A 22,020-nucleotide genomic window follows, 5' to 3' on the forward strand; every position below is an offset into this window, starting at 1 on the left:
ATCAAAGCGACTAAATATTCATCTTTTATTCACACGCATATACGGTAAAACATACATTTTTAACTCATCTGCACTCCCCCGTGTCATCCGCATGTGGAACAGCCTTCCAGATGAAATCGTAACAGAACGCGATCGGGAAACATTCCGGCACCTTCTACTTTCCCGTTTACAGGATTAACTGCTCGTTTTATCCATATCAGAATCGGCACCTACGCGTTTATTCACTACAAGTATCTCGCTTTTTTTCTCTTACTTTGAACTTATTTTGTTTGATGGTTTGAATACTAACATACCATTCACTTCTGTTGTGTTTTATTCAGTGATGTTTTTTTTAATATTAAAAAGTCTTTTCACAATTTGTGCTTGTTTATTAGCTTGTTTCAATTCATTATCTAACGCGTATACTCACCTGATGTTCATTGCCATTCTATTCCTATTAAAATTATTATTAATATTTCTCATTCTTATTCCTGTTAGGACTTGTATAATAATTGACATCTAGTTCATGTTATTGTTTGTATGGAAAGTGTCCCGATTCATGTATGTATTCCTTTTATGCTCGCCTTACACAATACCCTGTTGGGTCTGTAAGGTATTTTGAATAAATAAATAAATAAATAAATAAATAAATAAGCGTCACCTCCTGTGTTTCTGCTTTTGTTGTCCCATTAATCGCGCTTCATTTGATCAAGTATGCTTATCCATATAGCTGTTATCGTTTCAAGTGGGTTTTTAGTGCTGCACCCCACTCGCATGGGTGTCGCTTCATCCAACACCCAAAGTTTAAGGGTGTTCATAAACACCCATTAAAGTAGGGTGTAACGTTTCTTTACACCCTACGGTTTTAGGGTGTTTCTAAACATCCTATTGTTTAGGGTGTTCCTAGACACCCTAAAATTGTGTTGCCCTTGGGACAAAACAAATACACCCTTATGGGTGTAAAATGTTTAGAGTTAGAGGTTACCTAAGAGCAGTTGTTGATTTATGTCTCTTCCTAAAAACACGTTTTTTGTTGGAATACCTCAGTACAGTTTTATATAAAATGTTATACAAAAATCTAGTAGAAACAGTTCTTCCTGTTCCATTATATAAAACGTTATACCATGTAGACCCAGGCCAGAATATTTTAAGCCGTGTAAAACAAAGGAAGTATCACCTGGAGGGAGATAATCTTCAAATAGCACACTAGGACATTTCCCGTGAAAACATGAATGCAAAAAAAATGCTCATTCGTTCTTTGGGGTGTTCATTGTGTTCTACGCAGAAAGCCGCAAACAATCGAACATGTTTTCCTCGACTTCTGGGAAGCAGTTTTTTTCGAGAAACTTCTCCAAAGGAGTTTGAAAACGGATCTGCCTCTTTATGCCTACGGCATCAGATTTCTACCAGTCTAAAATGAAGAAGGAATACCTTTCGACCTAGCTTTGTGGCTGGGCCTGCACGGTATATGGCAATCTAGAATAACGGTGCGTCATGCTGATGCCAATGCAAGTCGGGTTCGCCAATACTTCTTTCAATCTGTATGTTCATTCGTGAAATCCCAAAAGACTCAACAAGAGGTGCCCGAATGGCTTTACGAAGTATAAAGCCTTCCACAGATGAAAAAAAAACTTTATTAAGCCTGTTAACTTTGACGCTTTTAAACTCCTCTCTTTTGTTTTTGTTTGTCCTTTTTGGTATACATTTGTTTGTGAATGTTGCATGTACACAAGCAATAAACAAAAAACCGTCGGTGGTTTAGTGGTTAACGCCTTGAATTCATGGCGCGGAGTGCCCACGTTCGTTTGCGTGCAAGCAGGGTCTTTCTCCGGATTTTTTTTTCTTTCCTGGTCATCATATATATTGTTAGGTAACGGTGAAGGCAAACTTAATTAGGCCCAGAAGACACGGTGAAGTGACCACGCCCAAGGCACAGAACTCAGACAAGCCAAGTCCCCACAGCAGATGAAGATGACGACCACTCATGACGATGAATATGTATAAAGATGGTAGATGTGCATAATGAATGCCTACGCTGACTCCCCCCCCCCCCCCACATGAAAGCGGTCATCCTGACCGCAGTTCTTGGCCGCAGTTTAAAGTGAAGAGGAATGCCGTATAAAAGGCTTCATGCGGAATACGTGGACTATTTCTGCTGCCCTGTAGCGGCGGTCCGTCAGAAGAAGAACGGGTGCCACGCGATAATTCACAGGAGACGTTTGCTCCAAAACAGTGTAGGGGCAACAAAACGTAATTGGAACTTCTCGCACAGTCCGGGAGTGCGAATTGGTGTAAGAAGGAGGACTTCGTCACCAGGGCTGAAAGACACGGCACAATGAGAGGCATCATATTCAAGCTTGCGATCCTGTTGCTTGACTTCAGTGTTGACGCGAGCCAGCTGGTGGCAATGAAGTAGACGAGACACGTATTCTTCACTTGAAGATGAACATGGTTTGACAGGCGCAGAGAAGAACGAAACATCGAGGAAAGAAGAGGGGAAGCGACCGTGGACCAGGTAGAACGGCGAGTAACCGGTTGTGCGCTGTACAGAGGTATTATACGCAAAAGTGACAAATGGCAAAATGGTGTCCCAGTTTCTGTGGTCGGAATTGATATACATCGCTATCATATCTGACAGTGTACAATGAAAGCACTCAGTCAGGCCGTCCGTATGAGGATGGTAACTGGAACTTGTTTTTTTGTGTAGTGCCGGATGCCTTGAGCACTTCTTCGACGAGTTCTGAAAGAAATACTCTTCCACGGTCGCTCAGGATTACACGAGGAGCTTCGTGTCGAAGGATTATTGCTCGAAGGATGAGGTTGGCCACTTCTGAAACTGATGCAGAAGGCACGGGAGCTGTTTAGGCGTAGCGGGGCAGGTGGTCGACCGCTGTAACTATCCATCGATTGCCCGTGACAGTCATAGGAAGCAGACCATACAGGTCAATGTCAACTACCTTGAATGGTTGCAGGGGACACGGGAGCTGTTGTAGTTGTCCACTTCGAGTTGATGTAAATAGCTTGCGACGCTGACAAAGGGCGCATGAGAAACGTACTTCACGACACAGGTTGACAAGCCCGGCCAGTAGTAGTGACATCTTATGCGGTCATACATTTTCTGGAAGCCCATGTGTCCAACAGACATGTCGTCGTGATATGTCTTGAGGACTTGAGCCCGAAGAGAGTGAGGTAGAACGGGCACCCAGCGTTGACCATCAGGGTGGTAGATATGACGATACAGGACGTGGTTGTTGAGCTTGAATTGCGTCAGCTGTCAGCGAAGACGGGCGTTAGGGGGTCGGCAAGTCCCGTCAAGACGGTCCATGATGCGGTGACAGTAAGGGTCAGCACGTTGGTGCGATAAGAACAAACCACGCTCGCTCGTAGAAGTTGGGTCCACAGTAGGTAGAGACGAAAAAGGTAGAGAAGAGATGCCCGAAAGCTTCTCGAGTGTGGCAGTGGCGGGTTTGTTAAGTGGCTCCGAAGAGAGCGGGCAACGCGAAAGTGCGTCGGCGTCTTGATGCTTGTTTCCCGACTTGTATGTGATCGTGAAGTCGTATTCTTGTAAGCGAAGAATCCAGCGACCAAGGCGGCCAGACAAGTTGTTGATTGTCGAGAGCCAGCACAAGGCGTGATGGTCCGTAACCACAGTAAAGTGGCGGCCGTGGAGATAAGGTCGAAACTTTCGTAACGACCATACGACCGCTAGGCACTCCTGTTCGGTGATGGCATAATTCTTTTTGGCAGGGGTCAGTGCACGGCTCGCGTATGCGACGACTTTCTCGCTTGACGATTTGTTTCGCTGTAGGAGAATTCCACCAATGCCTCGACCACTAGCGTCTGTATGCAGGAGCGTAGACGCGGTTTGGTCGAAATGGCAGAGGACTGGTTCTGATGTGAGTGCCCACTTCAGTTGGGCAAACGCCGCTTCACAATCAGGAGACCACACAAAGGCGACGCCTGATCCAAGCAACTTGTGCAATGGTGAAGCTATTCAGGCGCAGTCTCGAATGAATTGGCGAAAATAAGAAGCGAGGCCGAGGAAACTGCGCAAATCTTTGGCTTTTTCAGGACGTGGGAAGTGTTGGGCAGCGGAAATCTTGTCAGGATCGGGACGAATACCGTCGTTGTTTACGATGTGGCCTAACACTTTATTCGTCTTGCTCGTAAAACGGCACTTCTTGGTGTTCAGCTGAAGGCCTGCATTTGCAAGGCACGTAAGAACTTCGTCCAGTCGTTGCAAGCGCCGAGGGAATGTTGACGAGAAATTAACGATATCGTCTAAATAGCCCAAGCAAGTCTTCCACTTCAAGCCTCGTAAAACTGTGTCGATCATCCATTCGAATGTTGCTGGAGCATTGCAAACGCCGAATGGCATGACGTTGAATTCGTACAGCCCATCTGGTGTTGAAAACGCTGTCTTTTCTTTGTCATCCTCGTGCATGCGTATTTGCCAGTAACCTGAACGCAGGTCTAGGCTTGAGAAGTACTCAGCACCTTGCAGTGAATCCAAAGCATCGTCTATGCGCGGCATGGGGTAAACATTCTTGTGGGTAATCTTATTACGTGCTCAGTAGTCCACGCAAAATCGCACGGAGCCATCTTTTTTCCTTACTAAAACAACAGGGGATGACCAAGGACTCGCGGAGGGACGTATAATGTTCCGTTGCAGCATATCGGCTACATTTTGTTCAATGATCTCACGCTCGGACGAAGAGACGCGATATGGTCGACGGCGTAGGATAGAAGTGCCATCGGTCTGCTTACGATGCCTAATAATGGACGTCTGTCGCAGAGATGAGGAATGGGCATCCAACAATACCCTATGCTTTTGTATCAAGGCAAGCAACTCATCTGTCTGTGAAGAGGTCAGTTCTGGACTAATAGTCGTAGCAAGAACAGAAGCGCTTGATGAACGTTCAATAGAAGGAAGGTCAGAATACGCTGGCATAAGCGGGACAACAGAGACAGGTTGAGATTCAGAAACGCAAGCCATTGTGGTGCCTTTAGTAATGAAAATTTTCTCAGAAGTCTGGTTTGTAGCGAAGAGAAGTCCGGAGCCATTGTGGAATCGCGCTAGACCTGAAGCAAGGGCTATACCTCTTGCGAGACAGCGTGCAGATGGTTGGACAAACACGTCACCAGAGTCGATCACATTAGAAGTGATGGCGACTATCCACTGATGACCAGGTGGTAGCTCTGTATCTTCAGCAGCGAGCAAGCGAACGGGCTTGTCATCCGCATACAGGGCATAGTCAGTTTTCATCATATGAACAACATTTTCTCTACAGCAGATGGAAGCGTTCGCCGTAGAAAGAAAATCCCAGGCTAATATAAGCTGGTGGGCACACGAACTCAGCAGAGCAAATTGCACAAAATGAAGAAGACCAGCTATGAAAACTCGAGCGGTGCACATAGCGGCATGTCTAAGGGCGTCCCCTTGAGCAGCGTGCAGTGTAGGTCCGTCATAAGGGGTGGTGACTTTTCGCAGACGTTAGCACAAAGAACGATCAATCACAGACAAACAAGCACCAGTATCTATGAATGCGTCCACGTACACACCTTCTCTTAAAACATATATCGTATTATATGGACAAACTGGAGGAATTTCTGTCTTTTTGTTCGATGCAGCTTCTGCTCCAAAAGCTGCAGAGGTCAGTTTTCCGGGCGTTGGTTGGTGAATGGCGAGACAGGTCGCAATGGAGACGTGGAGCGGCGGAGGGGCGAGGGTGAGCGGTGTCTAGTACAGCGGTAAGAACTGGTTGGCTCAGATGTCGCAGTTGGAGATGGTGAGCGACGTAGCGGCGGATCACAAGGACGACGTTGGAAAGCGTACCCGTTTGTCCCATCATCCCGCCCGTAGGTTTCGATGCCACGACGTTCGTCCTGCTGACGCTTCCGACAGACGCGTGCAATATGGCCCCGATAGCCGCAGTAATAACGAATCGAACGAGGCGGCCGCCACGGTGGGTGAAAGGGCTGGCTAGGCGCACTCGGAGTCAACGAAGCCAGTGGGACAGGCGTCGAGTGTGCGGGCATCGGTTGTACGACGGGTGGTGAGCCACCGAGGACTTGTGCGTATGTTGGCTGGAGTCGAGGTACTGGAGAGTCTACGCACGCTGGCCTGGTCACGGACGCCAACTCCTCTATGATAACGTCGCGCAAAGCAGTGTTGGAGGGGGGAGGTGGACTCGGTGTCATTGAGAGGCCGAAAGATTGCAGCTCTTCCCGTATAATCGCCCGGATCATGGCACGCAATGAGGCATCAGTCGTGGTGGTGTTTTCAGCGCTGTCCTGCGGAAACCGTTGGGATTCAAGTTCCTCTAGGCGTTGGCACGTGGCAACAACCTCAGCGACTGTAGTCGGGTTTTGAATGACCAAGGCATTGAACGCGACCGTGCCGATCCCTTTCAATAGATGACGAACTCTCTCTGATTCAGACATGGACGTGCTGAAACGGTGACAGAGAGCAAGCACATCCTCTATGTACGATGTGTAGGACTCACCGCATTGTTGCTTGCGAGCATCCAGTGTCTTCTTCGCGAGAACTGAACGAACCACCGGGGTGCCGAAAATTTGGCGAAGCAGTTGCTTGAAACGTGTCCAGTCCGTAATGTCCGTTTCATGATTGACAAATTATGTTTTTGCTACGGCTTTCAGATAGAAGGAAACACGGCGAAGTTTGGTAGGATCATCCCAGTTGTTAGTGGAACTCGCTCGAATGAACTGGTCCAACCAATCCTCCACATCTTCACCTCGAAGTCCGGAGAACGTGGGCGGCTCGCGCCGGTGCGCGGTAATAATCCACGATGAATAGGCCGCGGTAGCCGGCGCCGTGGAGGTAGACGCAGAAGCGCCGGTTGGCTCGTCCTGAGGCATGTTACCGAACACATGGCACAAACGACGACCTTAGCGGAGCTCCAGGAGGCAGATCGGGCTTGGAGAGGACGGAAGATCGTAGAGCACACTCCACCACTTGTGATGGAATGGTGCAGGCAACCTTTATTAGGCCCAGAAGACACGATGAAGGGACCACGCTCAAGGCACAGAACTCAGACAAGCCAAGTCCTCACAGCAGATGAAGATGACGACCACTCATGATGATGAATATGTGTAAAGATAGTAGATGTGCTTAATCAATGCCTACAATATATATATATATATATATATATATATATATATAAATATATTTATCCTTGTTGACAACGCTCCCGTTGTGCCATATCCCATACCTTCACGAAGACTAACTGGCCCATTGAATTATTACTCCCACTATATATATATATATATATATATATATATATATATATATATATATATATATATATATATATATATATATATATATATATATATATACGATGCACGACATCAACGCCGACGCCAGCAGTGAAATCCAGCTAAACGAAACCATAAAATTGCTATCGCAATAAAAGAGTGCCTAGCAGTGATTTGGGCCATTAGCGAATTCCGACTCAGCCTATATGGCTGGCTATTTCATCCGTTAAGCGATTCGTTTGGACCTGCCGTGCCTGTCAGAGACGTGAAATTCCACTCGTAAAGTCTGCTGGTTTCCTCCAGCCTTTAGATCTACCATCAGCACCGTTCCAGCAAGTGGTAATGAATCTTTACTTTTTTTCTCTTTATTTACCAGATTTTGTCGGTCCATTCCCTATGTTATTCTCAGAAAATGCGTAGATATTCATCGCAACCGACTATCTGACTCACTATGCAGACACCAATGCTGTACTTAGGGGAACTGCAGTTAAAGTCGCCAGATTCTTCGTCCAGGACATTTTTTTCTTTCCTTTTTCATTCTTCGTCCAGGACATCTTTTGTTCTCATAACCAATCGCAGAGTAGCATTTACAGCAGAGTTATTGCAACAGGTGACCAAGCTGAAGCTTAGCAACCACCGTAAACAGCAGCTTATCATCTCCAAACGAACGGCTTGACGGAACGGTTAAACAAAACACTGGCCGACATGCTGTCTATGTATGTTGATGTAGATCCCAAAACGTGAGATGAAACTCTGCCGTTTGTCACGTGTGCTTATAATACCACTTTGCAAGAGTCTACGAACCTAACACTATTCGAGCTTGTTTATTGCCGCCGCGTCACAACGCTATGCTCCCAGTAGACTCAGGACACCAGCGGAAATGACAGTGTTGACGACTTCATTCAGAAAGCCGAGGAAGCCCGCCAGCTTGCACGAAACCACTTTCGCACACAGCAAGATGCCGACGCTCGCCGGTACAAGCAAGGCTGAAGAAGGTGCGCTATCAACAAGGTGACTATGTATGGGTGTAGACACCTGTCCAACGCCGTGGGCTTTCAGAGAACTTATGGTGACGCTGCTTTGGCCCTTACAAAGTTGCGCACTGCCTCAGTAACATCAATTACGAGGTAGTTCGCCAAAGCCCCGATGCCTGTTTTAGCCGATGACGCCCTCGTTCAGAAGTAGTCCTCGTAGTAATAATGAAACCATACCACACTCACGAGTTATGCACTCTTCGAACATTTTTGCATTTCTACAACAGCACGGGGTTATTTTTTTTTTCGTCGGCGTGATCATCTTACTCTATGGCCATCTCCAGCATCTTAAGCAAACAAGTGGGACGGTTGGTCTTGAAAGGGAAAATTGACGCAAGGTAAGCTGGCAACTATTGTGGCCAGCATCTAAGGAGGATAACGAAGTAGTTTTGCGGGTGCGTGTTCATTTTTTGAATTTTTGTATCAAAAGTAAGCACCCTGTTTTCTGCCCGCGCTTCTTTGTCCTTGTGACAATATGTCGTGATGCCTTCTGCGAGAAGTCCACGGCTGAAGATTTCACCTCCAGGTTGAATAAACCTCGGGCTGCACGGTGAGCGTCCTCATTCTCTGAATCCCCTGCGGGAGCGGGCATCCATAAGAGTTCTAACTTATCGCTTTGTTGGTTATTTTGGAGGATGTTGGCCATGATCAGGCCCGCACCGCCCAATATGAAGTTCATTAGGGTCATTCTACAAACAAACAGGATGTAATTAGTGGCTTTAACAGAGACAGCGACCCCGGTGGCGGCTTCTTCTGCCTATAACGCAGAGGCTGTTTTCACGGTAACTGCAGTAATAGGTTGCCCATGGCAAGTCACCGCGCATACGGTGTAACGGTCTCTCGCTTGTCCAGCAGCATGAACACACAGTACGTTTCGGCGATCTTGAAAGATTTGAGCGAGGTTTTTTGCCCTTTCCTTTTTTTCTTTCGTCATGCATTCCTGACACCATATTTTTAAGCAGGGGTTTAACTTAAAGGGGTGCGCGAGTAGACGCTGGTAAAAAAACCTTGTCCGTGAGTGTGAAACTAGTGCGTCGCCCGAGACGACTGAGTACCGGCAAGCATGCCTTGGTGTGTTGAAGTCTTTCCTTTTCGGCCATTAAGTGTCCTTCAATAAATTCTTTCACTTTGTTGTGTCTCTGTGCTCGCGTACCTAGGAAGTCCCAGAGCACGCTTGTATGCTTGTCTTATCAGAAAGTTTAGTTTATCCATATCTCCCTTTCATAGATGGTAGTAGGAAAACGAGTAGGTGACCCTTCTGAATAAAAAGCGTGAAATAATTTGCATAGGTCTTGTTGCTTGAGTCCTTGATTTTTAGTTGCCGCTCTCCCCAAAAGCCTTGTGGTTTGATGTTTGGCTTAGTTTTTAGCTTCTGCGTTATGAGTGTTATGCTTGGTAAGCATTCCTAACAGTCTGATTGTAGGAACAGTAGGGACAGTGTTTTCGTTTACTATGATATTGACGGCAAAGTGCACTTCATTGTAGGGGTCGTCCTTCTTGTTGCTGTTTCTTATGATAAGAGCTCGGACCTTCACAGGCTCAGATGAGCAAACTTGCGAAGCATTACAAAGAGCAGCAGACACTGTACAGAAATACGCACATAAAATGGGCTTTAGTTGTTCCCCTAGAAATCCGAGGCCAATGCAAAATTTACATTGTCAGGAGCTAAGTGTGGCCACATTTGAGGCCGCGGAGAATGGCGGAGATTAGCAGACTATGACGAAGAGGGAGCGATGGTGGGCTGCTCTCTCCTCTGTTCCGCGCCAAGAAGCGTTTACAGACAAGCAGCATCATGAACAGTTGAGTGCTCCTTAATCGCTATAAAGGTATTCAGTTGGTTTTTTCTCGGCTCCGTCTTTCTGGTGACGCTACACACAACGAGGGCCGGCGTCCGCAATAGTTACCGTGTCTATAAGCTAACATGCTGCGCCACATGAAATGTAGACAAAGTAAAAAGAAAACATCCAAATGCTGAGCAAAATTTCCAAAGGGCAAAAAGCATATTTAGGGTGGATTAAGCAGTAAAGCTATCTTTAGTACTCTGCAATATGTCCCAAAAATATGGTATTCTTACAATCAATAAATACATGTTCAATAGTTTTTGGCACTTACACAGAGGAAAAAAAAACGTCGTCAACGGTGCTTACACACCAGGGGCCGCTGTGCCCTGCCGCGGTGGTCAGGTGGCTAAGGTACTCGGCTGCTGACCCGCAGAGCGCGGGTTCGAATCCCGGCTGCGGCGGCTGCATTTCCGATGGAGGCGGAAAAGTTGTAGGCCCGCGTGCTCAGATTTGGGTGCACGGTAAAGAACCCCAGGTGGTCTAAATTTCCGGAGCCCTCCACTACTGCGTCTCTCATAATCATAGAGTGGTTTTTGGACGTTAAACCCCACATATCATAGGGGCCACTGTTGTTGTTGAGAGCTCAGCCATTTATTTATTTATTTATTTATTTATTAGAATATCCTCAGGGCCCGTAGGGCATTACAGAGGGGGTGGGTACAACATTTCAGCGCCTTTTCGTCTCCAGTAGCCACATGATGCGAGGACAGCGTGCTGAACAGTGTCGAGTGCACTAGCTCAGGCAGTCGTCGCCCCGCGCAATACCGTGCGTTGCATTGCGCGCGTGCTTCCACATTGCGCGGTCGAAGTCCATATAGATGCTATCGGGCATGGTAACTCCCTAGTGCGATTGCTTATCTCAATGTTCGCGTTCTGTGTACCTTTGCACTTCTACCGCAAGTTTCCTTTGAATTTGCAGCTGTTAAAGAAAAAACGAAGGCATTTGTTCTCGCTGCAGCGGCCGTGTTGACAAAAGAAGCATGCTGCTCACAAACGAAGAAGTAAGAATAATGACAGTTCTTTGTACTTGTCTTGTGCTTTCGTTCCATGCATCTTTGTGTGCGTGTGCGTGCGTGTGTGTGTGTGAGAGAGAGAGAGAAAGCAGCATGCTTGAAGGGTCGAACTGTGACAGTTGGTTATCCTTGCTCGTCTTATGTGTGCTTATTCTGAGCATGTTCTCCGTTTGAGGTGCGCATGGCAAGTTTCGAGCTGCTCATAGTTCTTTGCATGGCATTGCAATCCTTTGCTGTAGCATTGATTCCTTCGCCCTTGTGGTGAAACACATGCACAATGAACGCTAAAATATGACTGTAGAGACATGTTTTAGTTTCATGTTCTTCGAATTTTCATTAAGAGGGATCAGCCACGTAATTTTTTGCCTCAAAAAGAGGGGATGTAGAGAGCAAATCATATAATATCACTCCAGCTGTGTTGATTCTAGGGCTTCTCTATCCGAATGTGTACTGACGAGGCGCTGAACGTGCGCCTCGTCACTGCTGCCCTCGGGCTTCAGTCTGTGTTCCTGGCCGCCTTGGTTTGAATGCGCCTACTACACACTTTCGCGTCAAGGGTGAAGAATTGGATCACGACACCCTCAAGATTGCGAAGAACGGCAGCAGAAAGGGACAATTTCTGAGCATGTTGCCCGTTTCGAGTGAGTCCACAATGCGATCTTCGCGGAATATCTCGGTATTAACCATCCTCTTGTTGCCAGTTCTCGCCACTGATAACATGAGGTGCTTCAACCGGCAGGAGGCTGTGTATGTACATGAAGAAGCACGGATGCTGAACATAGTAAAGGAAGTCAGAGTGAATAGCCGCAAGTATATCCTAGCGATTGACGTCAATTATGTAACTCCGCTAGACACACTGCGTTAAGTTACGGAACTTAGGGGGGTGGGAGTCCGCTCTCAGACACCGTTGGGCAAACAAGTCTGTACTGGGGCATTTGTGGTTTTTATGAAGCCATTACCGACATGGGCCTAGCAGTCCTAACCAAGCCCACTTCAGAAGATGTCATTCTTACTGAGTCACAATTTGATACTACTACTATTACTGAGTGACAATTAGATATGTGAATTAAAAAACTTGTGTACAAGTGAGGCTCACAATATGCAAGGATAAGCGTGCTTCAGTAAAACAAGGAAAGGCTTCTGATCGCAATGATAGTGAAATAGGTACTGTAGCTCGTACAGTTGTGGAGAAAAAAGCACACAAATATTTCATAAAATGCATATAGGGTATATCACGTACACTGTTGCCTTAAACTTTATCTCATTCACGAGCATGCCTCTAAAAAACTTTGCCAGTGCCCCTAATCAAGCGGCTGAAAATTGACGAACTCTGGAGCTTCGCATACGAAGTCAGTTTGCTCACATGATAGCTGTGCTTAACACCACTAGGAGTCCGAGAATTTTCCTAACATTAACAAAAAGGGGATGTAATTCGTTGCATGTTTTAGGAAATTGGAAAAAGATGTGGCTGATTAACCCTTCAACGCATCATTGACCACACAAAGTACAACTAGCGTTCTAATCAATTCTGATCAAGTGTGCAGAGTCCTTAGCGGTGATGTTTTATAGTGTGGGGACAACGATACAGTGATTTCCTTAAACTGTATAAGCTTGGCTGGACATTCCAAGGACACCTTTGTAATATATCGCAGTGTGCCACAGGAATAAAGATGGTTTGGGCCTTGAAAAGTGAACTAGAGCAGTTTGATCAGTTTCAAAGATGTGATGGGAACTTGCGCTAATTGGACTATGAAAGGAAAAGACAACTACCCGTTTGTAGCACAAAGCCACTATAAAAATCAAATGGACTTCGCAGAAAGAAAAGCCTTTTAGTTGCTAAAACATTTATCCTGGTCTGAGGTCCAGGACAAATTTTTCGGCAATTAGAAGGCTTTTCTTTCCGAGAAATCAGTGTGACTTTCCTTGTGGCTTTGTGCTACAAGAGGAAAGTTGTCTTTTTTTCTTTCTTAACCCTCCCGCCAATTTGTAGGTTTCCGCAAAACTCATTTGCGAAACCTTGGAATATCTAATGAGTTTGATGGTCTTACCAAAGTCAGCAACGTGACGCAATCTTTCAAGGCATCATCTTACACTAAAATGGGAAGTGTCACTGCCTTGACAAGACATATTTGAACTTTGTGACAAAAAAAGGTTGCGGCCTTCCTCTTCCAGCTAGAAGATATTGATAGAAGGTATTGAACACATATACGAAGGCACTATACACGACTATGAGCGAGTAGGCCACGCTGTAGTGGTGGATGACCTTGCTCCGGAGCCAGACAAATTATGGTACACCCCACACAACATGACTTCCTAGAGGCCATCCTGAAAGTACCGTTAGATCTAGTACATGCAGTTGATTCACCCTCATGAATTACGTTCCTGCTAGATCAGACTTCAGTTTGAACCTACCCAGGTGCTGTTATTGTAGTTTCCATCGACGACATACACACGGAAGGCCGGGTTTCCGGAGTTGAACGTAGTAGTACTAGGTGCCACGTAGGCCACCGCATACGGCCTCATTGCTGAATGCTGCTCACCAATGGACTCGTAGAAGACCTCGAGCTCATCGGTGTGCGTGTGCCCGAAAAACTGGCCACGTACCGTTGACTCGAACCTGCGCAATAACACAAGAAGCTTGGTTATGTTTCAAATGCGTAGAATTTCTAGGGAAATGCCGGTACTTTGAGCATCTCGTTCTTTCGATTCTGATGCATCTTTGAGTATATCGAACTGATGGTTGCTTGAGCATCTCGTGAGTATGAGATCTACTGTCAATCTAGCCATCTACGTTTGAGAACTCTCGTGATTACCTTATAAACTTGGGATAAATAAATATTAGTATCAGCAAAAGGTCAACCAATATGTCAGGGTGGTTATGACACGAATAACTTGAAGAACTCCTCTTGAGTGGACGCTATCACAGCAGTTAAAACACTGTTAGATCTAAGACTTCCCCGCACGTATGGAAACTTTTGATGTGCTGTCCCGACACTTTAACGTTTTTTCCGGACAAGTTTGTATATGTTCCAATTTAATTTGACATGTTGCCTTACAATGCATATTGATCAGTCTTTCAAACGGGGAACTGCTGTTGCCTATATTATTTCAATGTGTTCGCCTTTCTTGGAGCTCACACAAAATGTATGCAAACGCGATGCGTTTTTAATACGTTCCTCAAATATAGCTTCATTTTTCTTTGATTGAAGTTGCCGCTTTCTGCCATAAACAAATATAAAGATCAAAGTTTCACCATTTTTAGATTGTTTGTCGATAGAGAAGTGGTCTATGAGTTCATTTAGTAGCATGCAACGAAAACGAAACGGAAGAACATACAGTACCACTCGCCGGAGTTGCTCCGCAAATGGTGGTGTGAACAAGAACTCAAATGAGTTTGAAATAGTGGTGACAGAGGCAGAAGGAATTAAAGCAACGTGCAACTTCAAATCACAGTAACATCAACGCGTAAAAAGTGAAAGGAAAAATTTCAATGCCCAGAAAGTTTCGCCAACCTGCCCAGCACTTATGGTAATATCTCTTGTCTAACAAAATGATTCGGCATCTTTTTCGCACAAATAAATAAGCCTCCAAGAGCATGCACGTTGTTGAAAAGCGTCAGCTTGAGTTGGAGACAGAAAAAAATGAATCTGGGCCTTTAGCACATCGTGTTTACGTCAGCAGAATGCACGATTGACTGAACGAATGTTAATGGAAACATAAATGCAGCCCACATCAACCGCAGCATTTCACTTGCTCGCAGTGTATAGACGGGTGCACTGTTAATCATAACGCAGGTGTGCAGTGCATATCCATATTCGGCTCGAAAATGAATAATAGCTTAGATTTGCACAAGACTACTTGTGGCCAGGGTGGTACCCAGAATGTTTTTCGGTGAGGGGGGAGGGACTTCTCTAATAATTTGGGAAGGGAACTTCCTTAAAGTGGTTCTTTTCCGCTCTCTATGCCATGGCGAAATCTTTTCAAGGGGGGGGGGGCGAGATGTGGGCCTGGTGTGCCACCTACTGCTTGCACCCCTGTTTATGGTTTAATGTTAAGTTTTCTTAATGAACGAGAACCATGCGCAAACCACTTTTCATCAACCCCTCGCATTTAGGAGGCCAGCGTAATTAAAGGTTCTCATGTGACTGCTTGCTTTAGCAGTAAACTGCACTGTATTATTCAGCGCAAATTGAAAACCGAACATCAGCAAGCCTTCGCGACGGTATAGTGCACGCTATCCAGTTACCACGATTGATGGGTGAGCGTGTACAACTCGGCGGATCTGCGCCCATTGCATACCTGTACATGGTGATAAGTAAACGGTGTGCCCTATACCATCATGAAGCTTGGCACTCTTCGTATTTCATTCGACACAGATATTACATCCACCAAAAAACGTCGTGTACAGCTTATGAAGGCGAAAGTATTTGATGTCTCATAGAACGGGAAGATTGGTCAACGGCGTCGCGCGTCAGCTGCGGCAGGATGAGCAATGAAAAAAAAAAAGATCCCCACCACGTGATCATGTAATCATATGGAGTCATTATGACGTTACCTATTGCCCATACCTTCGACTTCGACATTACGCCACATAACGTGGTGTCAAACAATGACGTATTCTCACGACATCGACCACGATGGCAGTGCTTCGTGATACCTTGTTAGGTGTAGAATATTTTGAGTAAGAGCAATCAATACATCGCCTAACGAAAAGGAGAAGATGGCTGTAAAGTAAAGCAATATGCGCTCGTAGAGTGGAGCAAAACAAACGTTTTGATGACTCATGTGAAAAAAACGCATTCATATAAGGTGAATGTTCGGTTCAGCACGCCATGCGGGAGTTCTCCTCTCGTGCGCACACTTAAGTCAACACACTCCTCGGTCTGAGGTGAACGGTTCGAGTAGGTGCCATTTTTAAAGGGTCGTACGACTTCCCTTCAACGGCTCACACTCCCTTCACTGGCTTTTACAAATGCCATTACAATCATTTCGAAGGTGCGCACTGTCGGCAGGTGGAATCTGTTCGATATGTCTGCTCTATATATCCGACGCGTATTGTCACAGTTCACGTCACCCATTTGGTCATGCTATCAGGCTTACCAATCAATTCCCTTGAACCTATTCCGAGTTGTGCCCAAGATTTTCTTTCCAAAAACTATAACCATCACTACTGCGTAACAAGCAATATATCACCTCTCTCTCGTGCTACCTTGCAGTCACGCACACTACTTGCATAGCATTGCTCATTTCACGAGATTGTCAATAATGCGCATAAGTCATCCTTGCCTCTCGTAAAAACTTTACGCACCTCACGCCATTTGAATAGCCCATTAAGCTATCAACGCATTCAAGGGAAAGCCATGACATTTGATTCGTCCGCCTTGCCACAACCAATAAGTTATGGGAATAGTCCTCCAGAGCAAATTGTTAGCATTCGAAAGGAAACCAAATTTAGGGCTGAAATAAAAGTACTTTTTTTTCAATTGATATTGCCACTAGTACAAGATCTACAAGTATTGTTTTCATATATGCTGGCAGGCTTACATGTGCCGCTGTTCAAAAGAGGACGAAGATGCCCTTGCGGAGAAGACGATAAAGTTGTATTGCCGTTGATCGAATCGGTCTGACGTTTTTGTGTGGTCTTATCTACAGGTTGCAGCTACGGTGTAACGTGCCACTGGTGGAGGTTCTGGGTAACAGCCTATGCACTGTTACCACGAGGAAGGTCTCCGCCCCAACATCGACGCCTTGGTAGAAACAGCGGACATTCGGCGCAGTCGGCGGCAACTAGGCTTACCAACGCCATTCGGCCCACTTCTGGAACGCTCCAGAACCATGGCAAGTGCGACAACTGCAAGCCAGACTGAACATACCACGACTCCACCAGCTCCCTGGCCACCAGCCTCTCGAATCCTAAAGCCCTCCCATGTGAAGCCCTATGAAGACGTTGAAGACTGACTACACCAATAAGATCGGGTCGCCGCCGCCAACGAGTGGGACGAGCACCGAAACTCCAGTATGCCTAATTTTTCCTGGAGGATTCAGCGCGTATTTGGCTTGATAACCACGAGGCTGTCATGACAACCTGGCCTGTGTTTTGCACTCAGCTGCCGAACACGTATGGTATCACCGACCGAAATGAACAAGCAGAAAGTCTCCTCAATTCTCGCAGTCAAAGACCGAATAAATGCGTGACTATGTTTATTGAGGAGATGTCTCATCTGGTCCGTCGATCTGATTCCACGATGACGGAAGACAATAAGGTACGCTTTCTGATGCGGGGTGTCAAGGAGCAGCTGTCTGCTGGATTTGTGCGAAACCACACGCTACCTTGGCGGAATGCCTCTGTGAAGGGACCACAATGGAGTGAATGCTAAGACAGCGGTCTTCGCAGTATGAGTGGTCAAATAATCTTGCTTGTCTGTCAGCACCCTTGGCAACAACCGACGGCACGAGCGTGAGAGACCTTGCTGAGCTAGTCCATGGCATTGCACATGACGAGCTATAAAAGCTTCGCGTAGTGCCTTGCCAGCCTCAAGTGGATGCTCTGACAGACGTCGTCCGTGAAGAGGTACGGCAGCTGGTACGACCATTAGTGGCGCTACCAGCCGAAGCTCCCCTGCTAACGTATGCGGAAGCTGCACGCACTTCTGCGCCGGCAGCCAGCTATTCTCCCCGACCGACCAGCCTGCAGACGCTGCCACACTTCTCGGGCCTGCCGCCTTATAAAAACCCATGACCGACTTGCCTGCAGATGCCGCAGTACTTCTCGGGCCCGCCACACTATGAGAATCCGCAACCTAATGCGCGGAAATTTAGTTTGTGGTGCAATTACGACAATCGGCCACTTTGCTACCACTGTGGTGAGCCAGGTCACTTGCACCGGGAGTGCTCGTACAGACAGATGGGCCTGCCTCGATTTCGGCCAGACGCTCGTCGGCCCCAGGATGGGGAACGACCCGGCGCTATTGAAGAATATTTGGCAATCCTACTGTTTCCGAACTTTCAGCGACGCGAATCACGCTCTCCGTCTCCGCGATGCTCTACGTCCTTGAATTAATGCTCTACTTTCGCCGATGTTGTTGCGGTACGATCCGCTAGGTCCCCAAGTCCACGTCGGGGAAACGAGGATCAGCGGCCTCCAGGGGTGAGATCGCTGTTAAGCTATCGTCAAAACAGCCTCGTTCAACCCATCCGCCAGCCTTCGACGATTCCTTTTAGCCGACACCTCTCATCACCGGCGAACTTGTTTCTGATGACATTGCCGTTCTAGTTGAGAACCATCCGTTAACTGCTCTGGTCCACATCGGCGCCGACTACTCAGTTATCAGTGCTGAGCTTGTGGCTGAATTCAGAAAGGTTACGACACCTTGGGGGCGTGAATCAATTCTTCGGACAGCAGGTGGTCATATCTTGACATCCATCGGGAGATGCACTTCATGGCTGCAAATATTTGAATCAATGTTCATTGCTTCTTTTGTTGTGCTTCCCAAATTCTCCAGGAAAGTTATCCTTAGCTTGAATTTTTTTCCGCGAGCACGGCGCTGGTATGGATCTTCGATAGTGCTTCATTATGTTTGCTGACGACTATGCCCCGAAGCCTAGAGATACCAATCCGCAGAGGACTGCGCTTCGCCTAATGGACGACACCGTCACACTTCCATCACGAACCAGTATGTTCGTTACTGTACAGGGCGACAGAGATTACGATAATAGTGGTATCGCTGAAGCCAACCTTTTGGTGCTCTTGTCTCAGCAAATCTGCGTTGCCTGCGGCATAATCCAATATAAACGTGGGTTGTTGGTCACCAATTTTAGTGAAGCGTACCAACTTTTGGCCAAGCGAAGAAGTATCGCTTATTTTGAACCCAGTGACAATGAAGCGTGTACGACAATTGCCCCGATTTCCGCCACCGTTGAAAATAAAACAGCGGTAGCCGTTACAGCCGATGTCAATCCGAAATTGTCATATGTGCAGGAAGGACAAATCCGCGATATTCACCCATTCTTTAGCGACTGTTTCGCGCCTACCTCCAAGATAAAGCAAACGCCAACCGTAAAGCACCGCATTGTCGCAGACCATGCTGAACGAGCCATACGTCAGCACGCCTACCGAGTATCACAAAAGGAACAAGAGGCAATACGTTCTCAAGTGAAGTAGATACTCGAAGACGGCGTAATCTATCCCTCGAATTGTCTTTGGTCGTCCCCCGTCGTACTAGTAAAGAAAAGGGACGGCATGTTTCGATTTCGCATTGATTACCGCAAACTCATCAAAGTTACGAAGGCGCTTATTTTATTCCGCGCTTCGACGACTCACTAGACCACCTCCGACGCGCCCGATACTACTCCTCCAAGGATTTACGCAGCGGCTACTGGCATATCGGTGTTGATGAAGGCGACCGAGAGAAAACAGCATTGACAATGCCTGATGGTCTCTACGAATTCAAGGTGCTGCTCTTTGGTCTGTGTTCTGCTCCTGCGACAATCCAGAAGAAGATGGGTACAGTGCTGTCTGGGCTCAAGTGGGAAGCACGCCTTGTTTACTTAGACCACGTCGTTGTCTTCTCACAAACGTTTGAGCAACACTTGCATAGACTTAGATCTGTGTTTGTTGCAAATTGCACGGTAGACGTATCGCTGAAACCAGAAAAATGTTAGTTTGGTTACAACAAATAAAAGTTCCTCGGCCACCTTGTTAGCCACAATCGTATTCGGCTGGACCCAGAAAACATTGGCTTTCACAGATCAGATTTTCCACCACCTGCCAATTAACGTGATTTGCGTCGATTTTTAGTCCTCTGCGCATACTAGAGACGTTTTGTGCAAAATTTTGCAAAAATTGCCGAACCTCTCATTCATCTGACAAAAAAAAATGTTCCCTTCACGGAGGGCCCTGAGCAAAGACGTGCTTTCTCCGAGCTCAAACAGCATCTCCACACTGAGCCCTTACTCGGGCACTGCGACAAAGATGCCGACAATGAACTACAGAAAGACGCCAGTAAGATTGACGTTGGGGCAGCATTCATCCAGTGGCAAGGTCGCCTCGAACGTCCTATTGCTTATGTGAGCCAGATTTTTTCATCTCTGGAGGCGATTTACACAACCACTGAAAAGGAGTGTCTAGCTGTTGTCTGTGCAAAAGCTAAATTCAGACCGTACATGTATGGTCGGCCATTCAGAGTCGTCACCGATCATCATGCGCTCTGCTGGTTCGGGACACTCAAAGACCCTTCCGGACGTCTGGCCAGGTGGAGCTTCCGCCTTCAGGAGTTCAATTTGACAGTCGTGTACAAGTCTGGCCGGAAGCATACTGACGCGGACTGCCCTCCCGAGCTCCTCTTACGACAGCGTCAGATGATCACAATTTCGACGGTGCTTTTCTCTGCGCCGTTAGTGTATCCAACTTGGCTGAACAGCAGAAGAACGACTCCGAGCTTCGTTAATTCACCGAATATTTCGAAGGCCGCAGGCCGCATCCCGTACCAGCATTTTCGCGCTCGCAATCAACGTTCTGTGGTCACAGAAATGTCCTCTATAAAAAAAACTTTGACCCTTACGCGACTGAGTATCTGCTCGTCGTCCCGCTAGCGTTACGAGCCGATGTCTTGTTCGCCTGTCACGATGAGCTTTCCTCAGACCACTTAGGATACACACGTACCTTGGCCCGAACTCGTCAACACTACTACTCACCTAGGCTCAATCGAGACGTGAGTATTACGTGAAAACGTGTCATGAGTGCCAGCGTCGTAAAGCACCACATCAGCGCCTAGCCGGCTTTTTGAAGCCCGTTGCTCCTTCGACCCAGCCGTTCTAACAAATTGGCATGAATCTGCTCAGACCTTTTCCCCAGTCTCGTGATGGCAGCCACTGGATTGTAATCGGTACTGATTACATGACGCGCTACTTCGAAACGAAGGCATTACGACGTGGCACCGTGATTGAGACTGCCCACTTTTTTGTGACGAACGTCTTTCTTCGACATGAAGCACCACTAGTTGTCATAACTGATCGAGGCACAGCTTTTACCGCCAGGATGATACAAGACGTCATGCAGGTTAGCGGAACAGTACAACGAAAAACTACTGCATACAAACCACAAAGCGACGACCTAACAGAGCGACTAAACAATACAATGGTCGAAATGTTATCTATGTACGTTGAACAAGACTACAAACACTGGGATGACATCTTCCCTTACGTCACGTTCGCTTACAACACCGCTGCGCAAGAAATAACTGGATTCACACCATGCCGGTTGCTTCACAGCAGCGAGGTCACTATAATGCTGGATACCATGCTTCTACCAACAGAATCGAAAGTTGGGCTAGTTGGATATGCATAAGTGCTTGTCCTCTTTTTCTGTTTATTTGTGCGCTTATACCATGCTTCTACCAGACAGGCACAAGATTAGTGTCGAGACGAACGAATTTATCAGACTAGCGGAGCAGCTCATAAGCTTTCAGTCGAACGAATTCATAAGCAACAACGCATCGACTCACTGCGGTACAACGCTCGTCGTCGCGGTGTCTCTTACCAACCCAGAGAACGAGTATGGTTGTGGGCTCCCATTCGACAACGGAGCCAGTCAAAAAAGTTGTCACACCGCTAATTTGGTCCCTCTAAAGTTCTCCGTCGTTTCAGCAAAGTGAACTACAAAGTTTTTAAGGAGGACAAGGCTCGTCGATCGCGGCATTCACAACAACCACACAACATTCATGTTTAGTGAATGAATCCGTTCTACCAACGCTGACTATTTATCAAACTCTCTTGAGTAGACTTACATTGATTGTGAACACGCCCTTGTGTACTGCTTAGGTACCACCATTTCGTGCACTGCACTCACTTTGTTCATTTTTATGGCTTTGTTTCTTG

At 46.7% G+C, this 22,020-nt stretch overlaps 1 protein-coding gene across 10 annotated transcripts in view; it reads right to left on the reverse strand.

Moving 5' to 3' along the window:
• The window catches only part of LOC119173563 (sphingomyelin phosphodiesterase), a 1,093,949-nt gene that overhangs the window by 371,072 nt on the left and 700,857 nt on the right, over positions 1 to 22,020 (reverse strand). For all 10 annotated transcript variants that reach the window (XM_075896398.1, XM_075896399.1, XM_075896397.1 and 7 more), the window contains one exon: positions 13,558 to 13,762. In XM_075896398.1, the coding sequence (XP_075752513.1) occupies positions 13,558 to 13,762 (205 nt within the window). The remainder of the gene's footprint in view (positions 1 to 13,557; positions 13,763 to 22,020) is intronic.

The sequence above is a fragment of the Rhipicephalus microplus genome, chromosome 5, assembly GCF_043290135.1.
Source record: "Rhipicephalus microplus isolate Deutch F79 chromosome 5, USDA_Rmic, whole genome shotgun sequence".
NCBI lineage: Eukaryota > Metazoa > Arthropoda > Arachnida > Ixodida > Ixodidae > Rhipicephalus > Rhipicephalus microplus.